The sequence below is a fragment of the Galeopterus variegatus genome, unplaced genomic scaffold (assembly GCF_000696425.1).
Source record: "Galeopterus variegatus unplaced genomic scaffold, G_variegatus-3.0.2 Scaffold913, whole genome shotgun sequence".
Taxonomy (NCBI): Eukaryota; Metazoa; Chordata; class Mammalia; order Dermoptera; family Cynocephalidae; genus Galeopterus; species Galeopterus variegatus.
The window spans coordinates 467,963-492,130 of NW_007727024.1; the positions used below are offsets into that span (position 1 = coordinate 467,963).

Here is a 24,168-nt window from a genome sequence, read left to right on the forward strand (position 1 = left end):
CCTCAAGTTGGAAGACGACGTTATCAAGGCCACCTCTCACTCTCCATAAAATGTTAGGCTCAACTACCCTCCTTCCTCTACTTCCTATCTGGAGGCAGCCACATCTGTTAAAGCTAGTCTTTGCTTCTTCCAAGGAGCCAGGTAGAGAGTCTGCTGCATCTCAGACAGCACAGTAGAAGTATTAAATGTGCATCCTCTGAAACCAGACTGTCTGGTTCAAATTCTGGTTACACCACTAACTAGCTGTGTGACTTTGGGCAAGTTACTCAACCTCTCTGTCCCTCAGTTGCATAATCTGTAAAATAGGGATAACATACTACCTACCTTGTAGGGTTATTATGAGGATTAAGTAAATAAATATATATATATATATATATATATATACACACAATATATATGTATATTCATACACACTCACAGATAGATAGGTGATAGAGAGATGAACTGTGTCTGGCATGTAAAAACATTATATAAGTACTGTCTACTGTTATCATCTCCAAAGTCTTGGAGGACTGACTCAGAGGGCTTTGCAATATGTAGTTACCCCAAATGCTGTCATATCCCCAATACAACCCTTTGGCCCTGTTCCAGCCCCTCTAAGATGTCCTAAGAGAATGCAATCAGCTTGGTCTGTTATCTGTGGCTAGATGTATTCTTTCCAGCTGGGGGCCTGAGAAACCAGCCAGGAGATATATTACTAACTTTTCTCTTTTCTCTCCTAGGATTGTGAACCCACTTTAATTTTCTCACAGTGACAGGAAGCTGAAGTTGAAGAGTGGACACAGGTTTATGAAACTCATTAATTATTTTCTTAGGTAACTCACAGGGTGAGAGCAATTGAGATCCAGAGCTAGGGCAGCAGGCTGGAAATTAGAGTCTCAGAAACGTTAACTTTGAAAAGGGACGCTTCTGTACGTCTGCTCCCTTTTCATGAGAGAAGTCTTTATTCCAGTGAAATCCCAAACCCTGCAAAGCAGCGTCCCTGAAGATTATAACAACAGCTCCTCCTTCCTTCCTGAGGAGTTTAATTCCCCTTAGGATTCTCATTAGAACTCACAGAGTGGTAGCAAGAATAGGGGTCTACATGAGAGATCCAAGAAGAAAGCGACTCAAGGGATTGAGTTAGGGATGCCTTTGCTGTGCAGTGTGCACGCGTGTGCATGCACGCACGTGTGTATGTGTATGTGTTTGTGTTTGTGAACCCAACCACTCCGGGTGCCCTGGGCAGTACTTACCAGCTGGGTACATGGCCATATAAACAGCACATTCTCCCTTCTCTCTGCCTAATTTTACCCTAATCTGTCTAGATGAAATCAGATTACAATGGGCATCAACCTTGAGGGGAATAAGATGCCATGAAATGCCAGGAGGAGGATGGGTGTGTGAGCAAGAGACACGCTGTTCTCAGGCAATCGGCCTGGTCCAGCCCTAGTTTCCTTGGTGATGATGGAGTGTGGGGGTGGGGGTGGTTTGTTTTACACCTCAGTTCTTTCTCCTCCTCCTCTTCTTCCTCCTCCTTTTTTTTTCATTTAAGGAGGAGCTGGAATCCATCCTCTCTCACCTCCCGCTCCCTGCACTGCTGCCCATTTCCAGTCCCGTGGGTTTGGAATCAGACAGACATAGGAGCCTCTGCTACTTCCTAGCAAGTTACTAACCTCTCTAAGCCTCAGGCTCTTAATCTGTGAACGGTATATGAAAAGGAGATAGCATATGTCAAGAGCTTAGCACTAAGCTTGGCACCTAGTGAGTATTCAAAAATAATAGGTATGGTTAATCCAAGGAAGTCATTCCAAGTTGTTGAATCTCAGAAATGGCTTTGGCCTTTGGGTCTCTGTAAGAGCCCTCCTTGGAGGGTTCCTAGAAATAATGATGGGGACGGGAGGTTAAAACATAACACGGAGATACACAGAGTCCTTCAGCGCTGGCTTCTCTCTTTACCCCCCTTCTGACTCTCAGTTGGAGAAGCCTCTCCCTGATGGGGCAGGAAACCCTGAATCATTCCATCCTGCCTGCTCTTCCTCGATGGTGAGTAACGCCAGGGGAGGTCTCCCTGTTTACCATGGACATCGATGACCGTGAGGGCCCCGAGGGTGAGGCGAGCTCCGCTGCTCAGCTTCCCTCGCACCAGCTGGACAATCACTGCAATCTGATCATTGCTCTTTTTCAGAAAATCCTGGAGGGGCAGAGGAAGGGACAGTTGGTTAAATTGGATCCTCCTCTGGTCATCCCGCTCTCAGGGAGTGGCACCATCGACCATCAGATGGCACAAACCAGACTCCTGGCTGTCATCCCTCAAATCTTCCTTTCCATCATCCCCAGCCATTAACCTCTAGATGAATTTCAATTGCATCCTGCTTTTTATGATATGGTGGAAAAGGCAAAACTAGGGACAGAAGGGCCGGCCCGGTGGCGCACTGCTGCAGTGCGCTGCTTGGGAGCACGGTGGCGCTCCCGCCGAGGGGTTGGATCCCACATACAGACCAGTTCCTGCTCACTGGCTGAGCGAGGTGCGGGAGCAACACCGAGGGTTGTGGTCCCGTTGCCGGTCCCGGTCCGGTGCGGGTGTGACACTGAGGGTTGCAATCCGTTGCCGGACACGAAAAAAGACAAAAAGGAAAAAAAAAAAACAAACTAGGGACAGAAAATATTGGTAGTTGCCAGAGCCTTAGAGAACAGAAAGGGGTTGACTACAAGGGGCGTGAGGGAATTTTCGGGTGGTGTGGAACTGTTCTGTATTTTGATTGTGATGGTGCTTACACGATTGTATGTGTTTGTCAAAACTCAGAACTGTATGTTAAAAAGAATAAATTTTACTGCATGTAAATTATACAGTAAACCAGAATTTTTAAAAATCTGAAATTTCTTCTGATTAAAGGAGAAAAAGGAGATGTGACAATGACATGCAGCGTGTAATCTCGGACTGGGTCCTGCATGGACCAAAAAGACGTTTAGCGGAGCAATCGGCCAAATTTAAACTAGTTAATTTAAAAGGTCTATAGATTAGATCATAATAGTGTTTCAGTGTTGATTTCCTGATTTGGATAACTGTACTGTGGTTATGTAAGATGGTAATATCTGGGGAATCTGGATGAAGAAAATATGGGAATTCTTTATTTTTGCATTATTTGTAAGCCTGATATTACTTCAAAATGAAAAGGTAAAAAATAAAAATAAATTTTAAAAAGGAATAAAGTGAGACCACCTAGGTTCAAGTCCCACCTTCCCCACTTTCTAGCCATGTGGTTCTGGTCAAATGAGTTTTGAGCCTCTGAGCCTCAGTCTCCCGGTCGGTCAGTTCTAGATCATTGCAGTTGCCTCTACAAGCTGTTTTGATGATTAAACGAGACAGTACACGTGAACCACTTGGCACAATGTCTGATGTGAGTAAAGCATCCAGGAAACAGTAAATTAATACATTGTTATTAATAATAAAGTGCCTGGCACATAACAAATAAAAAGTCTCTCCATTCCTCCCCATCTCCCCTGGGGTGTCTATAAAGCCCTTGGTGATGGAGCTGCTCCTCAAATCTCTGTCAGTCATGCCCATTTCACAGCTGCTCTGGACTGAAGTGCCCTCAGTTGCTGGACCGCACCGTGCTCCTCATCCTGAGGAGCTGCACATTCCAGCTCCTCTCTTTGCAACATCCTTCCTCCTAGTCTCTGCTTTACTAATCCCTACTCATATTTTAGGTCTGTTAAGACACTACTTTTCTGGGAAATCTTCCTCAATCCTAACCTGTCCACATTCCTGGATCCCTGGTCTTTTCTTATCACAGTTCTATAAAAGAGCCTTTTTATCTCCCCGACTAGACTATACATCATTGAAAACTGAGACTGTGTCTGTCTCGTTCACCTCTAATTCCCTTTGCCAAGTGGCATAGTGCCAGCACAGAGCAGATGCCAAACAAAATATTTGTCAAATAAATAATGAGCGGATTAATTAATGGATGATTATCCTGTGCTGATACTTTTAGGATGCTGAGGCTTATCATTCAGTGTGCATGCACTCCAGGGCTTGGGTTTGTGACAAGCAAAATTCTCACTATCCACAGGTGGGAAAACTGCAGAGACCTACCCACAAAAGTCAGAAGTTTTTCGAGTTTCTGAAGTTTGAAATGATGTCCATGAAAGCAGTTTGCAAGGGCCAAGTGCAATCCAACTATTAGGAATTATCAATATGGCATCTGTATAAATTTGAACCTTGGTCAAATATTAATGTTCCAATTTTAATGTATAAAGCAAAATATAGTAAATTAAAATATTCCAGTTCACAGCCAATCCTCTATAGAGGAATAATAGGAGGTCTGATAAGATAATCACAGGAAGTTATATCATGGTAGAAAGGTTGGGACTGGAGTTGCCATTCACTCATTCAACAAATATTTCTTGAGCACCTACTGTGTGCTCAGCACTGCATTAATCCCTGGAGATGTAACAGTGAGCAGAACAGACATGGCCTCTTTCCTGTAGGGTGTACAGCCTAGCTTCTAAGTACTGGACAATATACTGGTATCTTGTTTAACTCCCCCCATAATAGTACAATTTGGGGTACAACTTCTTGCATTTTATGGGAAGGGAGACAAACTCAGGTTAAGTAAATCGCTCATGGTTACACAACTGACAAGTGAATGTGTCAGATTTGAACTCACGTCCATCCAGGTCTTGCACTCTTAAGCACTGGCATCAATTGACTGGAAATACACGTTTGGATCTGAGGACAGGCAGGCACATGAGCACACTTTAGGAGGAGGGGTGGTTAGAAAGGGGCAGTCGTGGAGGAAGAGAGGAAAGCAGTGGTCCTTTGAACTAGGAAGAAGACAAGGGGCCTCTACTGGTGGAAATTCTGCCAGGCTGACCCCTGGAAGCAAAGGCTGCTAAGACTTAGGATCCTGCAGCCTAGAAGTTCTGCCTGGGAAGAACTGTGAGAGGTCTTGCACTATAAAACTCCAGGATGGCCCCAATTCCATATTCTTATCCGACTGTCCTCATGAGTCCTGATACCAAGGACCCAAATAATTTTTGTTTAGAAAATAAAACATGGCTACTCTAATTATATGTCATTCAAATCCTAATTGGTGCTTGGATCTCCTCTGCAAGCTTCATGGCAGGCTACTCACCAGTAGGGTATTTTCGATCAGAGCTTCGGATACCTCCTGGGTCCAAAAGATGGAGGAGACACAGATAACCACCTGGCCAGGCCACTGCAAGACCCAGTGATTACGAGGGACCTGGGAAAGTGCAGCGGGTCTTGTTAGAGGGTCAGTTCATTGTGTGTGGTTTAAACTGACTTTCTAAAAACATGCTCTACCATCTTACTTCCACAACAAAAAATCCTCCCCCACCCTCAGAAGCTACAAGGTTTGACATCTCTGGGATTACAGATTTATGTCTTTCTTCCTGAATTTTACGAAAAAGAAAAAAAATCAACAATCTCATCAACTCTTTGCATTTCTTCATGCTTTCATCCTGTGACTTTTTACATGTCTATAATGGAGGTGGCATTCAGAGAGTATTCATAACTACTCTTTTTGTTTGCACACAACACTGCAGTGCTTTGCCACCATTTCTTAGCTGTGTCCCCTCACCCCCCTTTTTTCTTAAACTGAAGATCAGAAATGGGCAAATTATGACCCAAGACCAAGTCTGGCCATGCCTGTTTTTGTAAATAAGGCTATGCTGGAACACAGCCATGCCTGTCATTTGCATGTCATCTATGTCTCTTTTGTGCTACGAGGGTAAAAGTAAAGAGATGTGATGGGAGCGTGACCCACAGAGCTGGAAATACTTACTATCTGGCTCTTTACAAAAAAGTTTGCTAATTTTTGCTATAGATTCAATTGCATAAAATAACTTTGCAGTGGTAGGAGTTTCTCTTTCATTTTTGATTTAGAATGTATCATAGGAAAAAGGATTGGCCTTTCATTTACAATACAAATACTACTGCAAGGGACAGTAGGGTCTGTCCCCAATACTTTAGCATGAAGGTATTCTGTTTGATGGAAGGGTTACTAAGAATGGGGGTGGGGAGACAAACTAAGAAAAGGCACATGAAATTGAGGGGACTACATTTAGAGTCTGCAAATATGAAGCTTGCTAGAGTCTGGCTAAAGAGTCATTGGGACAGGTTGTTTTCTCTTAGGCATTATGTCATACCTGTTTCCCTTAAACCTTTGGAAGTTTAATGAGTTACACCATTCAGGGCATATGTGATGTACACAGCTGCTTAACTGAAGGGGCTCTAAATAGACCTCATGCCATTAGTTCCATTTGACAGAGAGTACTGGCCTGTAGTAACCAGAGGTTCTAGCTAACCCTCTTCTCTTATATCACCTGCTTCAGTTGCAAATGTTTCTCCAGAAATATGTTCATTGCCCCAGGATTTACAGGTAAAGGAAACAGAGACACAGAGGGGTGGGTTTTGGTAGAAGGCAGAGTGGCCAATTGAACGGATCCATTTAACTTTCTCCCCTAAGTTCCCTTTATTGCACCAACACCCTGGCATGTGTACCTTGATTCTCATTTACCTTGGCATATGCTTCAATTCCAAGTCCAATAACGTCCCGCAAACTGACAAGCATCACTTGCTCCACCTGCTGGAGCCACTTTTCCACCATGCCCTGTGGGGCAAGAGAGACACAGGCAGCAACAGTCAGCCTAAGCCAGAGGGAGGGGCTGTGGGCAAAGCCCAGCTCTCTCTCTGGACAGGGCTAGAGGGAGGCCAAAGATCTGGCATCTCTTCAAGCCCATATTCTTTAACTATTTGCTTGACATTCATTTACTGTATTCCCAGAAGTATATGCCTCCTAAAGGGGCAAGCGGGGATTTTTAACATGCATTTCTCTCATGTCATTTTCTGAAACAGACAACTTCTCAGGAGGCAAATGAAACATTACTATTTCAGTTAATAAAATGAATTGCTCCTTTTTAATGAACAGTTCTGATTCATGCATTATTCCAGTGGTTCCCAAATTTTGCTGTGTATTGGAATCATCTAGAGATATTTTAAAAATAAAGAGGCCTGACTCCCACTCCTGGGCTTTCTGATTTAATTGGTAGGGGCAGTTCCATGCCAGGCAGTCGAGAACTACAGTCCAAATGCTTAACCAATAGGCACTCTGCCTCTCTCCAGTTTTCTCTGTTATGGAGAAAAGAACCAAAAAATGGGTAAGGGGAGTTACTTTGGCATTAGCCGGGTAGATTTTCTGTGTGAATGGAACAGTTTCTTTCTCTGAGCTGATCATGCCTACGATTTCCAGACTGTCAGTAAATTCCAGCTTGGCAATTCCTTCAAAGCACTTCTTCAAGTGCGGCTGCACTCGGAGGGGGTCCTTTGTCTCAGACAAGATCTCCAGCAGCTCATCATTTGACAGGAAGAAGAACCTATTTCAAAGTAAAGGACGATGGTAATTGGAAACTTTTTTGAGAATTTAACAAGGTAACACGCCCCAACAGGCAGCTCACACCCAGGTGAGTACCAGCTATGTCCTAGGGTTTTCTCTAAGGCTCACTCTCCTTTACCATTTTTTAAAATCTGGACATAGAGAGTAAAGATGGTTTTGACTCTGAGAGCAAGAGAAAAGATGAAAACTGGTATATATGAGTTTAATATGATTGGAGGGTGGGGTGTTACCAGTTGAAAGGAGCCTGGTTAGAGCAGTTCTTAACTTTAGCTGCACTTTAGAATTACCTGCGGAGCTTATAAAAATTTCCAGTGCCAAAGTTCCACTGCCGAGAGATTCTAATATAATTGATCTGGGGCTGGGGCTGGGAAATTTGTATTTTTTCAAATTCCAGGTGATTCTAATGTGTAGTCAGTGTTGAGAACTACTGGGTAGGACAAGGAGAAAGAGATGACTTCCTTCTCTCCAGGTATGCCAGAAAATGTTACAGGTGTGATAGAAAAAAGTACGAGTTAATAATGAACATATTTCCAGGCAGAAGCCTCTACTGTCTTTTAAATTAGAGATAATAAGCATTAGGTTTGGGGAGGACCACTTAAAATGGTGCCACCCAAAGATATTCAAAATGGTGATTACCACTCTAGGGGACTTCCTCGTAAACTAAAAAGACAAAGGAACTCATAACCGCAACAGAACTGCATGCCATTTGTCCCCTCTAAAACCCTACTTTACAATCTAAGGGAACCGATAATCGCAAACCTAAAAATCACCTAATTAAGATAAAGCCTCAACTCCCTTGGATATTTCATTTAACTCCTCATTAATATAAGCTATGGCCAATCAGAACAACAAAACTCACCATAAGAAGAAATATAAGCCCAACCCCTCGGGGGAGGGCAGGCTAGGTCTTGTACCTGTGTCTGCCACATGCTGCCAGTGCAGGGCTCCATGCTTCTGCCTGCACGAATAAAGCCTTTCGTGCCTAATTTCTTGTCTTGGTACCAGTCTTTGCTAATTGTCAACCTTTCAATAAAATGACTTCAAAACCGTTCAAGGTACAGACCTCTACTGTGACCATTAGGCTGAAAGTTCTAGAATAGAGAGAATGTGCAATTATGGCCTTCACCGAATATGGTGGATTACAAAAATGGCCACAATATTTACAGCTCCTTTCATCAAGTAGTGAGTCTATTTTCACATCTCTTGAAAGTGAGCTGGCTCTGTGTCTAGCTTTGGCCAATAGGATATTGTGGATATGAGTTTGTGCAAGTTCCTGGCTCAGATATCTGGAGTCCTTGATGATCTTAGGAACCCTGTGTCCACCACCACGTGAATAAACCCAGGCTAGCTTTCTGGAGGATAAAAGATGTGTGGCCCAACTATTCCTGTTGCCCCAACCCATGGAAGCCAACCACCAGACAAGTGATTGAGGCCATCGGCTGCCAGCTCACTGCAGTCATATGAATGAGCCCCAATGAGACCAGAAAAACCATCCAGCTCAGCCCAGCCCAATCAGCCAAGCCACAGAATTGCGAGTTAAATAAATGGTTGTTGTTTTAAGCTTCTAAAGTTTGGGGTGGTTTGTTATGCAGCAAAGCAAACTAATACACTGTATTCGCAGTGTTGAGCATGTAGGAAGAGCTCAATAATTACTTGTTGGCTGACTGACTAACCAATATCTAAAGAGGATGTCAATTTCTCCCACTCCTAAGTGAAATTCAAACAGGTGAGCTTTATAGATTTGCATTGCCTCTATCTCCATTATGTGTGGTAACGAATAAGGCTCAATTGTTACAGAGTAATGACAGTTAATATGTTTGTAAAATTTAAAGTTAAAATCATTACTTAGTGCTCTGTATTTTCAAGATAAAATTAATTTAAATTATGTGACTATCAATAACAAAGTTTGCTGAGAGTGTTTAATTTTATTTCATAAGAATGCATTAAAAAAATTGAGATCTTCTTGTGTGCACATGTGCATGTGTGTTTAACTTAGAGAGAAAATGTGGCTCAGATAGATCAAATGACCGAATATCTTATCCAGACTTCTTGGGTCTGAATTCCAGCTTGGCCATTAACTAGTCTTGTGCCTTTGGGCAAACTACCGTCTTCTCATTTATAAACTGGGGATAATAACAATGCTCCCAACTTCATAGAATTACTGTGAGGATTCAGTAAATTAATAAGTGCAAAGCACGTAGAGCAGTGTCCTAGAGTAAGGTAAGTGCTGTATCAGTGTTGGCTATTATCCATATTTTTATGACGAGTAACAGTAGTGGGTACAGAACTAGAAGCCCAGACCTCAGGGGTTTCCCATGTTTAATCTTTTCCCACGTTTTGGGCTTCCAAATCAGGGTTTCTTCAACTATTTGTGCTATATTTGTGTTGTAATAGAGAAGCCAGTAGTCACATGTGGCTATTTACATTAAAAAATTAATATTAAATAAATAAAAAGTTGCTTTCTCTGTCACACTAGCCACATTTATTTATTTATTTATCGGAGCTGACTGGTACAGGGATTGAAATCTGGACTGTGGTGTTATCAGCACCACACTCTAACCAACCCAGCTAAGCAGCCAGCGCCACAGTAACCACATTTAAAGTGCTCAATTACCCACACGTGGCTAATGGCTACTGTATTGGACAGCACAAGCATAGAACATTCCTGTCATTGCAGAAAGTTCTACTGGACAAAGCTGTACTGAATGGATACCAAGGACATTTCTGAATTCCACACAAACCACTTTATTTATTTATCTGTTTTGGGTGGAGAGCAGGGAACTAATTTTATCTCCCTATAAAGGAATATTAAAATTTACTTTTCTTAAAGGCAAATTCGGATCAAACCAACATCTTAATCAGAGTCAAATAACATGGAATGACCATCCACAATGAACTAGATATGGATTTGTTTTCAGGAGTCAGGACCCTCTTTTCTGGAACTAGCCCTCTAAAACTACCTTGACTTTTATGCAGAAGAACACTGGTTCTGGTGGGAAAAAAGAATCAAATATTTATAAACATACCTACCAGAAACTGTAAAATTTGACAGCAGAAAAAAAAAAGTTAGCTGACATTTCTTAAACACATAGTCCAGGGACTAAATGTTTTAAATGCATTAGCTCACTTATCTGCACCACAAATGTACGAACTAGGGGCTATATGCCAGTTTCACAGTGGAGAACCTCAGGTTGTGATAGACTTGCTGGAGGTCTGAAGACTAATAAGTGGAAAAGCTGGGACTCCAAATGAGGTCTGTTTAACTCCAAAGGCCAGACTCTTAATCATGACTACTGTACTCCTTTAACTGGGGGAAGCAACAATGTTGGGTGGCCAAAGCGTGAATTTGATCCTCACTGGTGTTCGTTCAAACTCACTCTAAATAATAAACACGAAGACACGCCTCATTCCTGAAAGCTGTCTTTTGGGGGATAGAGAACTAGGAAAGAAAATGGAATAGATTGATCAAAGCCAACTCTCAGCATGAAAAATGTAATTCTACCTGTATATGAGTCAAGAGGGTAATTTCAAATAAAAGAATAATACTGGATACCTGGGGAAAAAGAGTCTCTTCTTCTCCAAGTAATCATTCAGCCCCTTCTGGATGTCCTCCAGCAGCAGGTTGGCTTCTTGAAGCTTCTCACTCATTCGTGGCTGGTCAGCTGCCACCAGAACCCTGTTGTCTTTCACCTGGGTTCCATCGAAGAAGGCAAGAGTCATTGTGGGGTTCCCAAGTTCTAAGACTGGTCATTATAATGAATGTGTGACTAGCCCATCAACTAATGATAACGCCTGCCCAACTAACTGCCTCCTAATCCCCTCCTACTTCCACAGGGTGAATGCTCACATAACGTGACCTTGTTCCATTGGTCATGGTTGATTGGGCAGGGCTTGGGCATCTGAAACCAACTGAGCCAATTATATTTTAAGTTCTGGTAATTTAGAATTCAGACCTTGACATTCTGTACTAGTCTGGGCTGGACCCTCGAATGAGGGGGCTTAGGAGCTGTGTGAGGATCACCTCCCACCATGTGACTGTGCGGCAGGGCAAGCCAGTTTGCAGACAGAGATTGAAGCAGGCATGAGAGGAGTGGAAGAGATCAGAGCACAGAAAGAGCACTCTGTGAGTTCCTGAGAGGTTTCTGGGTTCTAGATCCATCCTTCATGAGGCCTGGCTGCACTTTCTGCCTTTGGGTTCCATGAGACATCTATTTTGTCTTCTTGTTTGTGCTACTCTGAGTGGGAACTTGCCACCAAAGAACCTTAACTAATGTAAAATTGGTTCCACTGGCTGGATAATATAAATGTCCATTTATCTCACTCCTGAAAACAAGCAGGCAGATAATTTCTCGAGACAAATTCGTTCTAAGTGTGTCCCAATTTGAGTGCACTTGACTTAAAACAGGAGAAAGTTAAGGCCTCTTAATAGATGCCTCTGGTTGCCTTGTACACCCAGTGGACTTATCCTTCAAGGCCTGGTTCCAATGTCACCTGCTTTGGAGGCCTTCCTTGACACTCCCAGGTAAGTAAATCACTCTTCTGTATTCTAAATGCTATTTATACGTGTTTCTGTTATCGCTCTTACTCGTCTAAGTCTGTCTCCTCACAAGACAGTGAATTCTATGAAGGCAGAAATCATATTCTTGCCATCTTCAGGTATTTTCCACCTCCTAGAACAATGCCTGGTCATCATAGGTAGTGAATAAAAATTTGTTAAATAACCGAGTAAGTGAATGTGAATAATTACTTGAATTCTCAATTTGTCAAAAATGTTATTGTATTATCCTATAGCAAATAAAGCCTCCTACCTCATTAGAAATGGTAGCTAAGGGCCGGCCCGTGGCTCACTCGGGAGAGTGCGGTGCTGATAACACCAAGGCCATGGGTTCGGATCCCATATAGGGATGGCCAGTTAGCTCACTTGGGTGAGCGTGGTGCTGACAACACCAAGTCAAGGGTTAAGATCCCCTTACCGGTCATCTTTTTAAAAAAAAGAAAAAAGAAAAAGAAATGGTAGCTAAATAACACAACCTGCTAATAATTACCTCTAGGCAGGCAGGATTTCAAAAGGCTTCTACTTTCTATGTTTCATGTTTCTCCATTTGAATTTTCAATAACTAATATGTTTTGATATTATAAAAAAATTTAAAATATCAAATTTGCAAAAATTCAGTTTGCTTACAAGTTTCAAGGAGTATGACTACGACACACAATGAGCAACATGTGTGTGGCTCCCGCATTCCTCGCTGGTGAGATGTGCTGGGGGATGTCCCAAGAACTTACCGCTTGGGACATGAATGATTTCCAGTAACTATCAACTATGCCAAATTTTCTGCCCTCTTCTGGCATTTGGGCTATGATATCCTCTGAACTGAAGATCGGTTCCAGGTACAGCCAGGTGGTTTGGCATTTCAACCAGGCATCCAGATTTTCCTGCACGCGAACTAGTTTTTCTTCCCATTTCTGTGAATTAAGAATTTCATATCTGAATCATTAACCCGCCCCTCTGCCTGAACAAATGGGTGGATTTATTCATTTATTCACTTTTTAAACTAGCAGTTATTGAGTGCCCCCCGTTTCCTGGTCACTGGCCCCAAGCAATGTGGATACAACGATGAATGAACAGACAAGAGCCCTTGCCCTCAGGGGGCTCACGTTCTAGTGGAATAATAATAATAATAGCTGTTGTAATGTTTATTCTACGACAAGCAATGGTCGGAGTTTCTTTACATATATGAGATCAATTTAATCCAACAGCCCTAAGAGGTAGACATTATTACAAATTTCACCTTACAGATGCACAACAGTTCATGTAACTCGCTAAAGGTCAGTGCCAGAGCAGTGCCAGAATTTGAACGCAGGAAGTCTGCTTCAGAGTGTGTGCCACAACCTATGCCACTTTTACAAACAATGAGCACAGGAGGCCAAACCCCCACCCTCATGCAGTCACATTCCAGATTACTATAGCCCATAAGATTTTTTCCAAATGTGTGTTCATTTAGTGCATTCAAATCTCACCTTCTCTTTCGTCAGACTGTTGCAAAGGCCCAGCGTGCCATACACTTACTTCGATGGTTATTACTTTTAGTCTTGTGTTATGTTTTCTCCCCCAATAGAAAGTGAATTTCTTTGTTAACTGAACTTGAAAAGCTTCCCCCTCCTCTGAGAAACCCAGAGCGAATGGGACGCCACTAAACACCCAACCTCATTTCCGCTTACCCGGCATTCTGCTTCTATTGGTTTGATGAATGCGGAGCCACACATGGTCTGGGTCTTTATCGTGTGATCATCGAGGAGCAGTTGAATGTCGTCAACTGCACACAAGATGCTTGTATCCTGCAAATAAAGATGACCTGCCCTGTCAAAATCACAAGACCCCCATTTTTTCATGCTGATTCCTGAAGACCTCACAGCTCAGAACTCTACTCCAGTGGGACAGGAATCTATGTCTTGCAGAGATTTCTATTTTCTTCTTTGAAAATGTTCTTAAACACATTTATTTCCCACCTCTTTTGCAGAAATCAAATACGTTCTGAGCCCAGACCTGCAACTAGAATCTGCTGGGGAAGATTCACCCATAGGTGGGAGGATCACCTGCCAATCTGACTGGTCAGGCCTAGACCTGCAATTAACAAACTGGGTACTGTGACACCCTGGCACTGCAGCCAACTCAAGAGTAAATAATTGTGGTTATTTAAATATAAAACACACATATATAATTTTTTCTTTCAATTTATAGTTTTTGATTGTTTTTCAAACATCTGCTAAGTTGATATGACATAAATCCTTATTAAGTTGTTTGGACCTAATGATGGATCTTGGATGCTGCTGGCACCACCTCAGATGCAGCTGGTGCCATCTTGGACGTGGCTGCGTCATCTTGGACGCTACTGGCATCAATATCTGCTACTGGCAGATATTGAGCACAAAATGGCCGCCAGTCTTTACCCTACCTGGTGGTTTTCTTAGACAAAGAAACTCTTCCACTCCCGCCTAGAGGTACCTCCCGTCTTGATTACGTCAGCCCTACCCACCACAGCAGCACCAATCGTTGGCCTTATCTTACACACCAGCACCCACTCCCCCTCTCTGCCTGCATTTTTCGTGCCCACCAGCCCATATAAGCCCACGCACTCCCTTTAGGGCCGCTGCATGCCATTTTGAGCACAGCCTGGCAGATTTTTCTTCCTTTAATAAAGCTTGAACAGTACCCGGCGTTTCGGCTCACTTTCTTTCACTAATTACTTCATAAACAATTTCTTTTGGCCAAGGGGCATCATGAAAAAAGTAGTTAGATGGGCCGGCCCGGTGGCGCACTCGGTAGAGTGTGGCGCTTGGGAGTGTGGCGGCGCTCCCGCCGAGGGTTCGGATCCCATATAGAGACCGGTCCGCTCACTGGTTGAGCATGGTGCGGGCGCAACACCGAGGGTTGTGATTCCATTGCCGGTTGCGGTACGGGCGCTACACCGAGGGTTGCAATCCCGTTACCGGTCACGAAAAAAGACAAAAAGGAAAAAAAAATAGTAGTTAGACATAAAAGGAACTGTTTACCCAGAAAGTCTGGGAACTTCTGTCCTATGTGTTTACTAGGTAGTATTTTACTCGTGAGTAAGGTTACTGTGCCTTACAGGTCAGACCCTGCAGATGGCACTTTCCCAGATGATGAGGGTCTGTCCCCCAGGGCAGGTTGGTCTTCCTCACTCTGTTTTCACTTCTTTCAAGCCTATATCTGGGGGCTAAATTGGGCCTAGAATATATTCTCTCATCTACCTCTACCAGAGCTCTGCATTGGGAAGCTGTCCAGCTACTGATAAAGGGATATCTTGATTCCCCTTTTGGTGTTGATCCTTGTCTATGGCTACTTCAGTCAAAAACTCTGACAAGCAGCCAGGTATAGCTGAGCCATTCCCGAGTCCCCTAGCTTAACTCCTCCTTCCAGCCTCCCAGCCTCTATAGCAATATCTAATCCAATCAGTTCATGTAGCACCGAGCTTCTGGGACCCATTGTGGTCTGGACTTGCTGGGAGAGGTCCAGGAGCAAGCTCATGTGCCCCCAGTTCTTCTCCCTCCCACTGGCTCATGTATAGTTCTGTTGGGGCTCAGAACACAATGCCCCAAAGCATGGTGCCTTGACTTGCTGAGGACATCGGAAGGCCTCAGACATGAGATCTTTTTGACCTTCTCCCACCCTCTTTCCTACTACTCTCTTTACTCCCCTAAGGCAGACCATATAAATTAGAATTCCTTTTCCCAAGGCGGATCATAGAGACTAGAACTCTTTTTCCTCAAAGTGAGCCATGAAACCTTAGAAATATTACTCTAACCTTCCCCCGCTTCCTGTGTAAGAGCTGGCCATCGAGAAATTCTCTGACCTACCTTGTCTGATAGTAGGTCATTAGACCCTCCTGCCCTGTACCTGGGAAAAAGGATTGCCACAAAGACAGGCCAGGAAGAATTGGAACAGACAGGCCTTGCTGGATTTCCCCCCCTCAGTCTAGTACCATTAGATCATACCCTATTTCCAATCACATTTCTACATTCTTCATCGACCCTAAGTACAAAATTAGGCAGTTTTCCTTTGGTCTTTTAGTCTTCATTTCTTTTTTTTTTTTTTCCTTTTTGTCTTTTTTTCGTGACCGGCAACGGATCGCAACCCTCGGTGTTGCGCCCGCACCTTGCTCAGCCAGTGAGCGGCCAGTCTGTATGTGGGATCCGAACCCTCGGCGGGAGCGCCGCCATGCTCCCAAGTGGCGCACTGTAGCAGTGCGCCACCGGGCCGGCCTTAGTCTTCATTTCTGAAGGCTCCCATGTCACATAAAACTTTGATGAAGTAAATGTGTTATTCTTTTCTCTCGTTACCTGTCTTTTGTTATAGGGGAGCTGGCCATGACCCTTATGATGGCTGAGGAAAGGTATCACAGCTTTCTACCCATACAGTTCTTATCCAAGTGAAATCAAGGCATTAGGACTATTGAGAGGGGAAAGAAATCACAAGAGGACAACATGCAGCCGGGAGCAGGAGGAAGGTGTGGGATCCCTTAGGGATTTGGTTCTCAATCCACATTGCACGTTAGAAAAACCAGGGTGCCCCGGCACTCTGGGGGTGCAGGAGCCAGGAAGAATCGACTAGGATTTTGTTAAGCGTCCCAGGTGATTCTACTGTGCAGCCAAAGTTGGAAGCACTGTTTTAAGAGCCAATGGTCTGCAGCATGTGAATATCAGCCTGTTGCTTCCACGATTTACAGCTCATCCAGAGCAGCATGCCCATCCTGATCCCAGGCCCCGTCCCAAGAGCAAGCCAGACCCTAGAGACAGCTGAGCAAACTCTTCAGGTTTATGTGCCTCCACGTGCTCTGTACAAACTAATGCATTCTCCACAAGTGCCAGGGAAAAGAAAGAAATCTACACCTTTGCTTTTCAAAATGTGGCCAATATTACCTGGAGCTCATTAAAACCACAGACCCTTAGGCCCCACCCCAGACCTGCTGCATCAGAACCCTTCCTTAACAAGATCTCCAGGCGATTCCTGCACATATTAACATTCGAGAAGCGCTAGGCATTGTCCACCCCAGGTATGCTTCTGGGGAGCTTTGGAAAAGTACTTAAGCCTGCACCCTCCCTCGGAGATGCTAATTCAGGAGGCTTGCTCGGTTCCTTTGCACTGAGAAAGCTCCTTGCTCTCAATCAAAAGGCCTTTCTGATTTGAAAATGCATCCTTCCAGCAGTGCCTGAGAAGAAAGATGCCTGGCACAGAAGGCAGACAGAAGGAAACAGCGAAGACGCTGGGAATTATTCCTCTGTCAGTTCTGTTGCAATCCTGAATGAATCACCTCTGTCATCTGCATAATAAATGGAGCTGCTTTCAGGGGGCTGCGTTTGGACCGAGACTCACAGTGTCCCTGTACTTCACAAAGCTGAACGTCGTGTTAACCCAGTCTAACTTCATTTTCTCCAAGTTTTTCTCCAGAGAATATTCCTTACTGGCGGCTGCACTGATGGGCTCCAGCCTGAAGAGAGAACACAGCAACAGCGACAGGAGGCACAGGAAACACGTCAAAGGAGAAATTTAGCTCAGTCTTAAGAGAATTTCAAAAAGCCCCTAATTTTACCAAAATGGCTACTCTCCTACTGCCAGCTACTTCCAATGTTTTGCGGGATTTGTCACCTTCAGCACTATTGCTTTTCTGGGCTGTGTTATGTGTTGAATATTCCCTGCCCCAATTCCCACATTGAAGTTCTAACCCACTGCACCCCAAAACCTGACTATTTGGAGACAAGGTCTCTTAAGAGGTAATTGAATTAGAATGAGGTCATGAGGGTGGGCCCTAACTCAAAATGATTGGTGTCCTTATAAGAAGAGATTGGGACACAGACACACAGAGAGACGACCACGTGAATGCTCAGGAAGAAGATGGCTGTCTGTAAGCCAAGGAGAGAGGCTCAGAAGAAATTGATCCTGCCAGCGACTTGGTCTTGGACTTCAAGCCTCCAGAATTATGAAAAAATTAATTCCTGTCGTTTCAGCCACCCAGTGTGTGGTAATTTGTAATAGCAGCTTTAGCAAACTAACACAAGCGGGATAATTCTTTGTCATCGGGAGCTGTCTTTGTGCATGGTAGGATATCTAGCGGTGTCCTTAGCCTCCACCCACTAGATGCCAATAGCAGTGTCCCCCATCCCACTCCTGGTCTACACATCGATTCCCCTTAATCTGGTGTCTTTTTCTCCTCTGCTATGTGCCTTCTTCCCTCTCCTCGTCAGAAGGAGCAATAGAACTGGTCATGTGTACTCAAGTAGGGCTAACTATCTAGGGCTGAGACCCCTCATTTAGCCTCATGAAGGGAGGCAGACAAGGCACAGATAATCCCAAACAGTGACTGATCAAGACCTCAGCAGCATGACCATCCCTAAATATGGCCTTTGGAAGACAATCAAAATGAGCGTGCCTATAGGGAATAATTAGTAAAGGCAGGTGCCAACCCAGGAGGGCACGAGACAAGGAGCCACAGAGCCTAGCACTGGCCATGTGGCGATGGCCAAGTCACCTGACTGGCCTCAGATCCCTATCTGCCACCTCACAGAGTTGCTGGTGTAATTAAATAAGACCAAATGCTCTCCATGCCTTATGAACTCCCCTAGGGTATGACTTAAAAATGCAAATGATGGCACAGGGGAGGTATTAATCAGTTTGGGAATCCATGAAGTATGTCAAGAGTTGACCTCAATGTTCTAGAGAAGCTCACTGCCCATGCGCTGGGGTAAAGCTGCATCAACTATGGTGTGAATGGATACAGGGACCATCGCACCTCACTGATAGGTAGTGCCTGCGTACCTCGACTTTACATCAGTTCATGTTACGTGCCTTATCTCGTAATCCTCACAATAACTCTAATCACCTAGCTACGTCCCATTTTACAAATAAAGAGACCAAGGCACACAGAGGTCATAACTTGGCCAAGGGTCACCACATCTGGATTTGTCACAGTTGAGCACACTTGCATGGAAAATGGAAGAGTAGCTGTATATTTAATTTGCTCAGTCTCTGTCTTCTGAGCTGGGTTTGTTTTTCAGGCCATGAAGGGTAATGGTTAAGGTTGTGGTCAGCTTGCCTGGATTCAGTTACTTAACCTCTCTAATTCTCAGTTTATCTCCTTATCTGTAAAATGAGAATAACATTAGCTACAGCACAAGATTGTTGTGATGGATAAATGTGTTCATGTATGTAAAATGCTCGGTGCAGCATGTATTCAATAGCTGGTGTCTTTTGGAAGAATCTTATTGTGGGGGGAGATGAGGCCCTTTAATGCAATCGAAACCTGGTAGAAATGTGCGGGTGTCTAGGCCTGCTCCTCAATGAGGGACAGTATTGGTGGGTGTTGGGGCACATCAGAGCACTCAGATGGCAGAGATATGAGGCCAATCTCACCATCATGGGAACTGACAGACACTTTGGTCCCTACAAAGGGATGAGCCTTACTTTTCAATAAATTTGCTGAATCCATATTCCAGCATATTTGAGAGGCAAGTCGTTTCCGTGGGCTTTATTTCATAGCCAACAATCTCACTGATCTGCAAAGAAAAGAGGAAAACAAGTGTTTATCATCCACGGTAGCACTGTCCAACAGAACTTTCTGTGATGATGGAAATGTCCTTTATCTGTGCTGTCTAGAACAGCAGCCATGACCACATGTGGCTGCTGAGAGCTGGAAATGTGGCTAGTGTGACCGAGGAGCTGATTTTAAAATTTTATTTAATTTTAGTTAATTTACATTTAATTAAACAGCCCCATGTAGCTAGAGGCTATTGACTTGGACAGTGCGGGTTTAAGGGCTCAGGAGGTGGCCTAGAGCCCAGGCTGCATTAAATCTCATTTACCCAGAAGTGTGTGAACACCTTGAGGGCTGGGACCAGGTCTACCTTGTTTTCGTCCTCCCAGGGCCAAGTGCAAAACCTGATCTGTGCTAGAAGCTGCAGTAAGCATTTGCTGAATAAAAGAGGAAGTCATGAGCACACGGGACAGGGAGACCCCCAAATTCTGTGATCTGAGGATGTTGGGTCCCTTCAAAATACCTCCTTTTCCATGTCAGTGTGCCTACTCATTAGAAATCCCACATCCTCTGGTGTAAATACTACCCCAGGCTTACCTTTTAGGTACAAATATCCCTGAGAAAGGTCTTAAGTTAGGGCTCTGATGGCTTTTGAAAACTCAGGAACTGAAAGATCTGGGCAGTATGAGGGTCCTGTGTGCTGAAGAGTAGGATGGGGACTGATGGGGAACGGGGCTCTGTGAAAAACCCCACCTACTGCTCAATTTTGTCTCTGTCAGCCCCGAGGGATTAAAGAATGCCAGAGCAAGAAGGGGCATGAGAGCCATGTCATGTTCTGTCTTATTTGACCCTGTGTCCCTGGGGCCTGGCATCTAGTAGGCTTGGGTAAACATTCACAGCGTGAAAGCGTGAATAAACCAACTAACTCAAATGGCTTCCAGTCTTGTTCTGAGGACATCTGGAGGACCACTAAGGTAACAGAAATAAAAAAGGGATCCACATTGACTGAGGGCTTCCTGAGTAGTGAGCACTGTTTCATTTTCACGTGATGAGGAAGGTACTAATGTGTTATTATTCCCCCTCTATATATAAGGAAACTGAGACAGAGAAATTAAGTATCCTGGCCAAGACCACCCAGGTAATAAATGGAAGAATTGGGATTTGGATCTGATTCTGACTTCAGAGATCTTATCCGTCACATGCTAGTGTCTCTCACGGGTCTTCTATTACAGTGTGTGCATACATAGTGCATAACTCTAGAAAGCACAACTCATGCTGTAGTGCACAGAAGCAGCACTACCCAGAGTTGTGTAGGGTGCAACCGGCACAACTGCTCCTGGTGGCCTGTGCTCCCATATATTCTCCAATACCTGAAAGCACCATCTAGAACCACACACAAACTATCTCCAGGATTAAATGACACAGCTATGTAAAGTACTTGGCATAGTACTTGGCTCATAGTAAGGACTCAGAAATTGATAGGTTTCTTTTTTAAATTGCTTTTGTTAATCACAGAGAATGACGGAGCATCTGATTCTCTAATTCCAAGAGCCTAGACCTACGCCGTCCAATATGTAGCCCCTTGTGGCCAATGAGCCCTTGAAATGTGGCTGGTCTAAACTGAGACGCGCTGTAGGTGTAAAAACACTCCATATTCCGAAGATTCAGTATGAAAAATGGAATGCGAAATATCATATTAACATTTTTATATCAATTACATAAATAAATGATAATATTTCGGATATATTTGGTAGGTAAAATATATTCACAAAATCTACTTCTCATTTCCTTTTACTTTTTAAAATGTGGCTACTGGAAACTTTAAAATCACACATAAGGCTCATATTATATTTCTGCTGGACAGCACTATCCTAGTCCTAGAGGGCCAGCCTGGGTACATACAAGTGCAGTTTCTCCCTGAGGTCAAATGTTACCCTGTTCCATTTTGTTTTAAACCACAGTGGCAACCGCTTTGCCGACTTCTGTAAAGTCTGTGCCCTAAACATAGGGCACTAATTTTTCCTGCTTCAGTTTTGGTAAATGGCCAGAAAGCTCAGCACAGCCGCTGCATGACCTCAGAAGATACATCTTCCAGCCCTGACAGCTACAGGTGGCTTAGCCTTAGAGCCCCTGCCAGAGCCAGCATCTGTGCAGATGGATCTCCTGAGTTACGGATGAGGGCAGAGAAGGGCTTTCCCAGGCCTGGAGCCATCATTGGGGTGGCTTGTGGTGTGACCTACACTGCAGTCAGGAGCAGCCCTGAGTGTATGTGGTGGCCTTTGTCCTTTCTGAGCCCACCTTTTAACTGCTCTGCCCAATGACCTCCCACTGTAGGGGCTCATTCCTCAGGATCCTCCTTTCTGGGGCTGTGCTACACTCTTACCTACGGTTAACTGGCCCTGCTGACTTCTTCCTCCCTTTGCCCTGATATTTCTTGCCTTCTTTTCAACTTTCTAGGCTGAAGCAAACAGATCTGGGTTCCAATTCCCCGCCCGTCCCCAGCCTAGACACGAATAAAAACTAGTCACATGACAACTTACTTAATCTCTCCAAGTCTCAGTTTTCCTATCTGTGAAATGTGGATAATAATAGTCCCTACTTTGAAGGGTTGTTAGGGGGATGAAATGAGAGAACCAAATAAAGTATGCAGCACAGTACTTAGCACATAATTGGCACTCAGTACGTTTTAGCTATTATTCTTATTATTTTACTGTAATTCTAATGAATACTTTTTCCAATCTACCCATCTAAGGGGTCTATAAATGAGAACTAGGAGGGTCTAGCAATGGTTGAGATTTTTAAAGTGCCCACATGTGAGAATAGCATCATCACAGAGGAGGCAATAGGTGGGGGCATATGGCTTTTCCCCCTGGGCATTCTTTAAATGTCATTGATGAGGACACTTTTCATAGTGTCATCTCATGAAGAAACTTGGCTCCACCAGAGGCTACCTGTCCACCTTGCCTCCCCAACCCCCTAAGTGGGTCAAAGTTCTAGCTAACTGAGGTCCGTAGGGAGAGGCCCCTATGGGCACCAAGTCAGGGCAGCTATCCTCTGCATACCCCTCTGCAGGGGCATTTCAAGACCAGAAGTCTACTCAGATGACCTCTCCCCTGTCCTCATTTGCAACCCCCACCCTTCAGTTTGCAACACCAACCCTCTAAGTCTCGAGTCTAGAGGCTTCCTGGAAGATTGAAAGTAGATCCTCCCTACAGAAAAATCCTAAATCTCTCATGTGTCAAGGCCGTTGTCTTCCTAGGGAGATCAAATACTCCCAGCCACCGGGCAATGGGCTTCATTCTCTTGAAGGTAATGCATGTGTTGTTAGACTGGATCCTTCCAGAGACAGAGTCCTCAGTCCTGTACATGGTTCTGAGAGTGAATTCCAGCCAGGTCAGAGAAGAATCTGCCCATGGAAAGCCGTTCTCATTTCCACCTCCACACACAGCAACTCCCTGGTAGAGGATGCTTCAAGGCCAGTGCTAGCCCTTGAATGTGACAACTATTTTAGAAACACAGTGAGTTTTCTTTTTTCTGCCTACTGTTCACACCACACTTATCACCCTCACACTTGGTTGCTTATAAAAATCCCAACTATTTTTAGGGAGAATATTTATTATTCTCATTTATAGGCTCGAAGGGCTGAAAGAAGAAGTGCAAAATTATTTCTGAACACAGCCTATTTGACAATGAAAGTCCACACCAAAGTCAGCCTGAGCAGGAATCATCTGGCATTATTAGCAGCCACCTGGGAAAGATGTGTCTTTCCTTTTTGTGTATCTTTCTTTTGTGTGTATCCTGGGTCATAGAAGAAATCAAGGCACTGTCTCTGTAATTTAACACACTTATCACCCTGTAGGACCTCCAGCAGCCATTCGATTAGGAAAGCAGACAGAAGACACCCCGTGGTCACTGGCTGGAACAATATTCAGCCACCAGCAGTGGGGTCCCAAAGAAGGTCAACCTGTTCGTGAGGCAGGTAGTTCATGGCGTATCCCACCCTTTCCTTCCTTTAGAAGGATATCACTCCCACTACTATCCCTTTGGCCTCATATAGCTTCTCCTTTCAGGAAGGAGAAGCCTGACCCAGTAATGTTTCCTGCCTTCCAGAGGGCTACCAGGACCAGGTACGATGGGGCTGCCTGGGGGTGGGCAGTGATAGGAACCTGCTGCCAGTGCCGGTCTTTCATTCCTGGGTTGCAGGAAATGCTGAGGATGGGAATGTGCTGTTTGAACTTATCGATCTTGATTTTCATATTCTCTGCTAAGCGCCTGGGTGCAGGCACATCAGCTAAGGTCTTGATCAGTTTATATGTTGTCCTCCACATATTTCCTATCTGCTCCGTGATTTCCTCAGCATTCAGTGAAGAGAGGGGTCCTGAAATAGAGAAGATGCAGTAAAGGAAGGGTCAGAACATCAAGAAGATGTTAGTTATGCATAGTTTTCATTTCCTGAACTTAGAATTGTGCCTGTCATATGGATAGTGGAACAAGCACAGGCTGTGGGGTTGGGTCTGGATCTGAAAGCTCCCCTTAGCCAGTGAAACCTTGGGTATGTTACTGGACTTTTCTAAGCCTCAAGAGTATCACCTATGACACAGGGTTGATAATGAATACCTTGGAGGGTGATGTGAAAACCGGGTGAGATAACAGGAGTGAAGTGGCTCATATAATGGAGGTGCAGGTAGGGTATCGATTGCTACTATTGGTTTAGACGCTGT

At 44.2% G+C, this 24,168-nt stretch overlaps 1 protein-coding gene across 1 annotated transcript in view; it reads right to left on the minus strand.

Moving 5' to 3' along the window:
- DNAH3 (dynein, axonemal, heavy chain 3) overlaps positions 1-23,820 on the minus strand; it is a 118,015-nt gene extending 94,195 nt beyond the window's left edge. The window contains exons 1-10 of the mRNA XM_008573407.1: positions 23,614-23,820; positions 19,378-19,469; positions 17,293-17,407; positions 13,620-13,736; positions 12,684-12,863; positions 10,954-11,090; positions 7,179-7,380; positions 6,525-6,617; positions 5,118-5,228; positions 2,059-2,173 (exon numbers count right to left, since the gene is read on the minus strand). Of these exons, the coding sequence (XP_008571629.1) occupies positions 2,059-2,173; positions 5,118-5,228; positions 6,525-6,617; positions 7,179-7,380; positions 10,954-11,090; positions 12,684-12,863; positions 13,620-13,736; positions 17,293-17,407; positions 19,378-19,469; positions 23,614-23,775 (1,324 nt within the window). The 5' untranslated portion in view covers positions 23,776-23,820. The remainder of the gene's footprint in view (positions 1-2,058; positions 2,174-5,117; positions 5,229-6,524; positions 6,618-7,178; positions 7,381-10,953; positions 11,091-12,683; positions 12,864-13,619; positions 13,737-17,292; positions 17,408-19,377; positions 19,470-23,613) is intronic.
- Between the last annotated feature and the right edge of the window lie 348 nt (positions 23,821-24,168).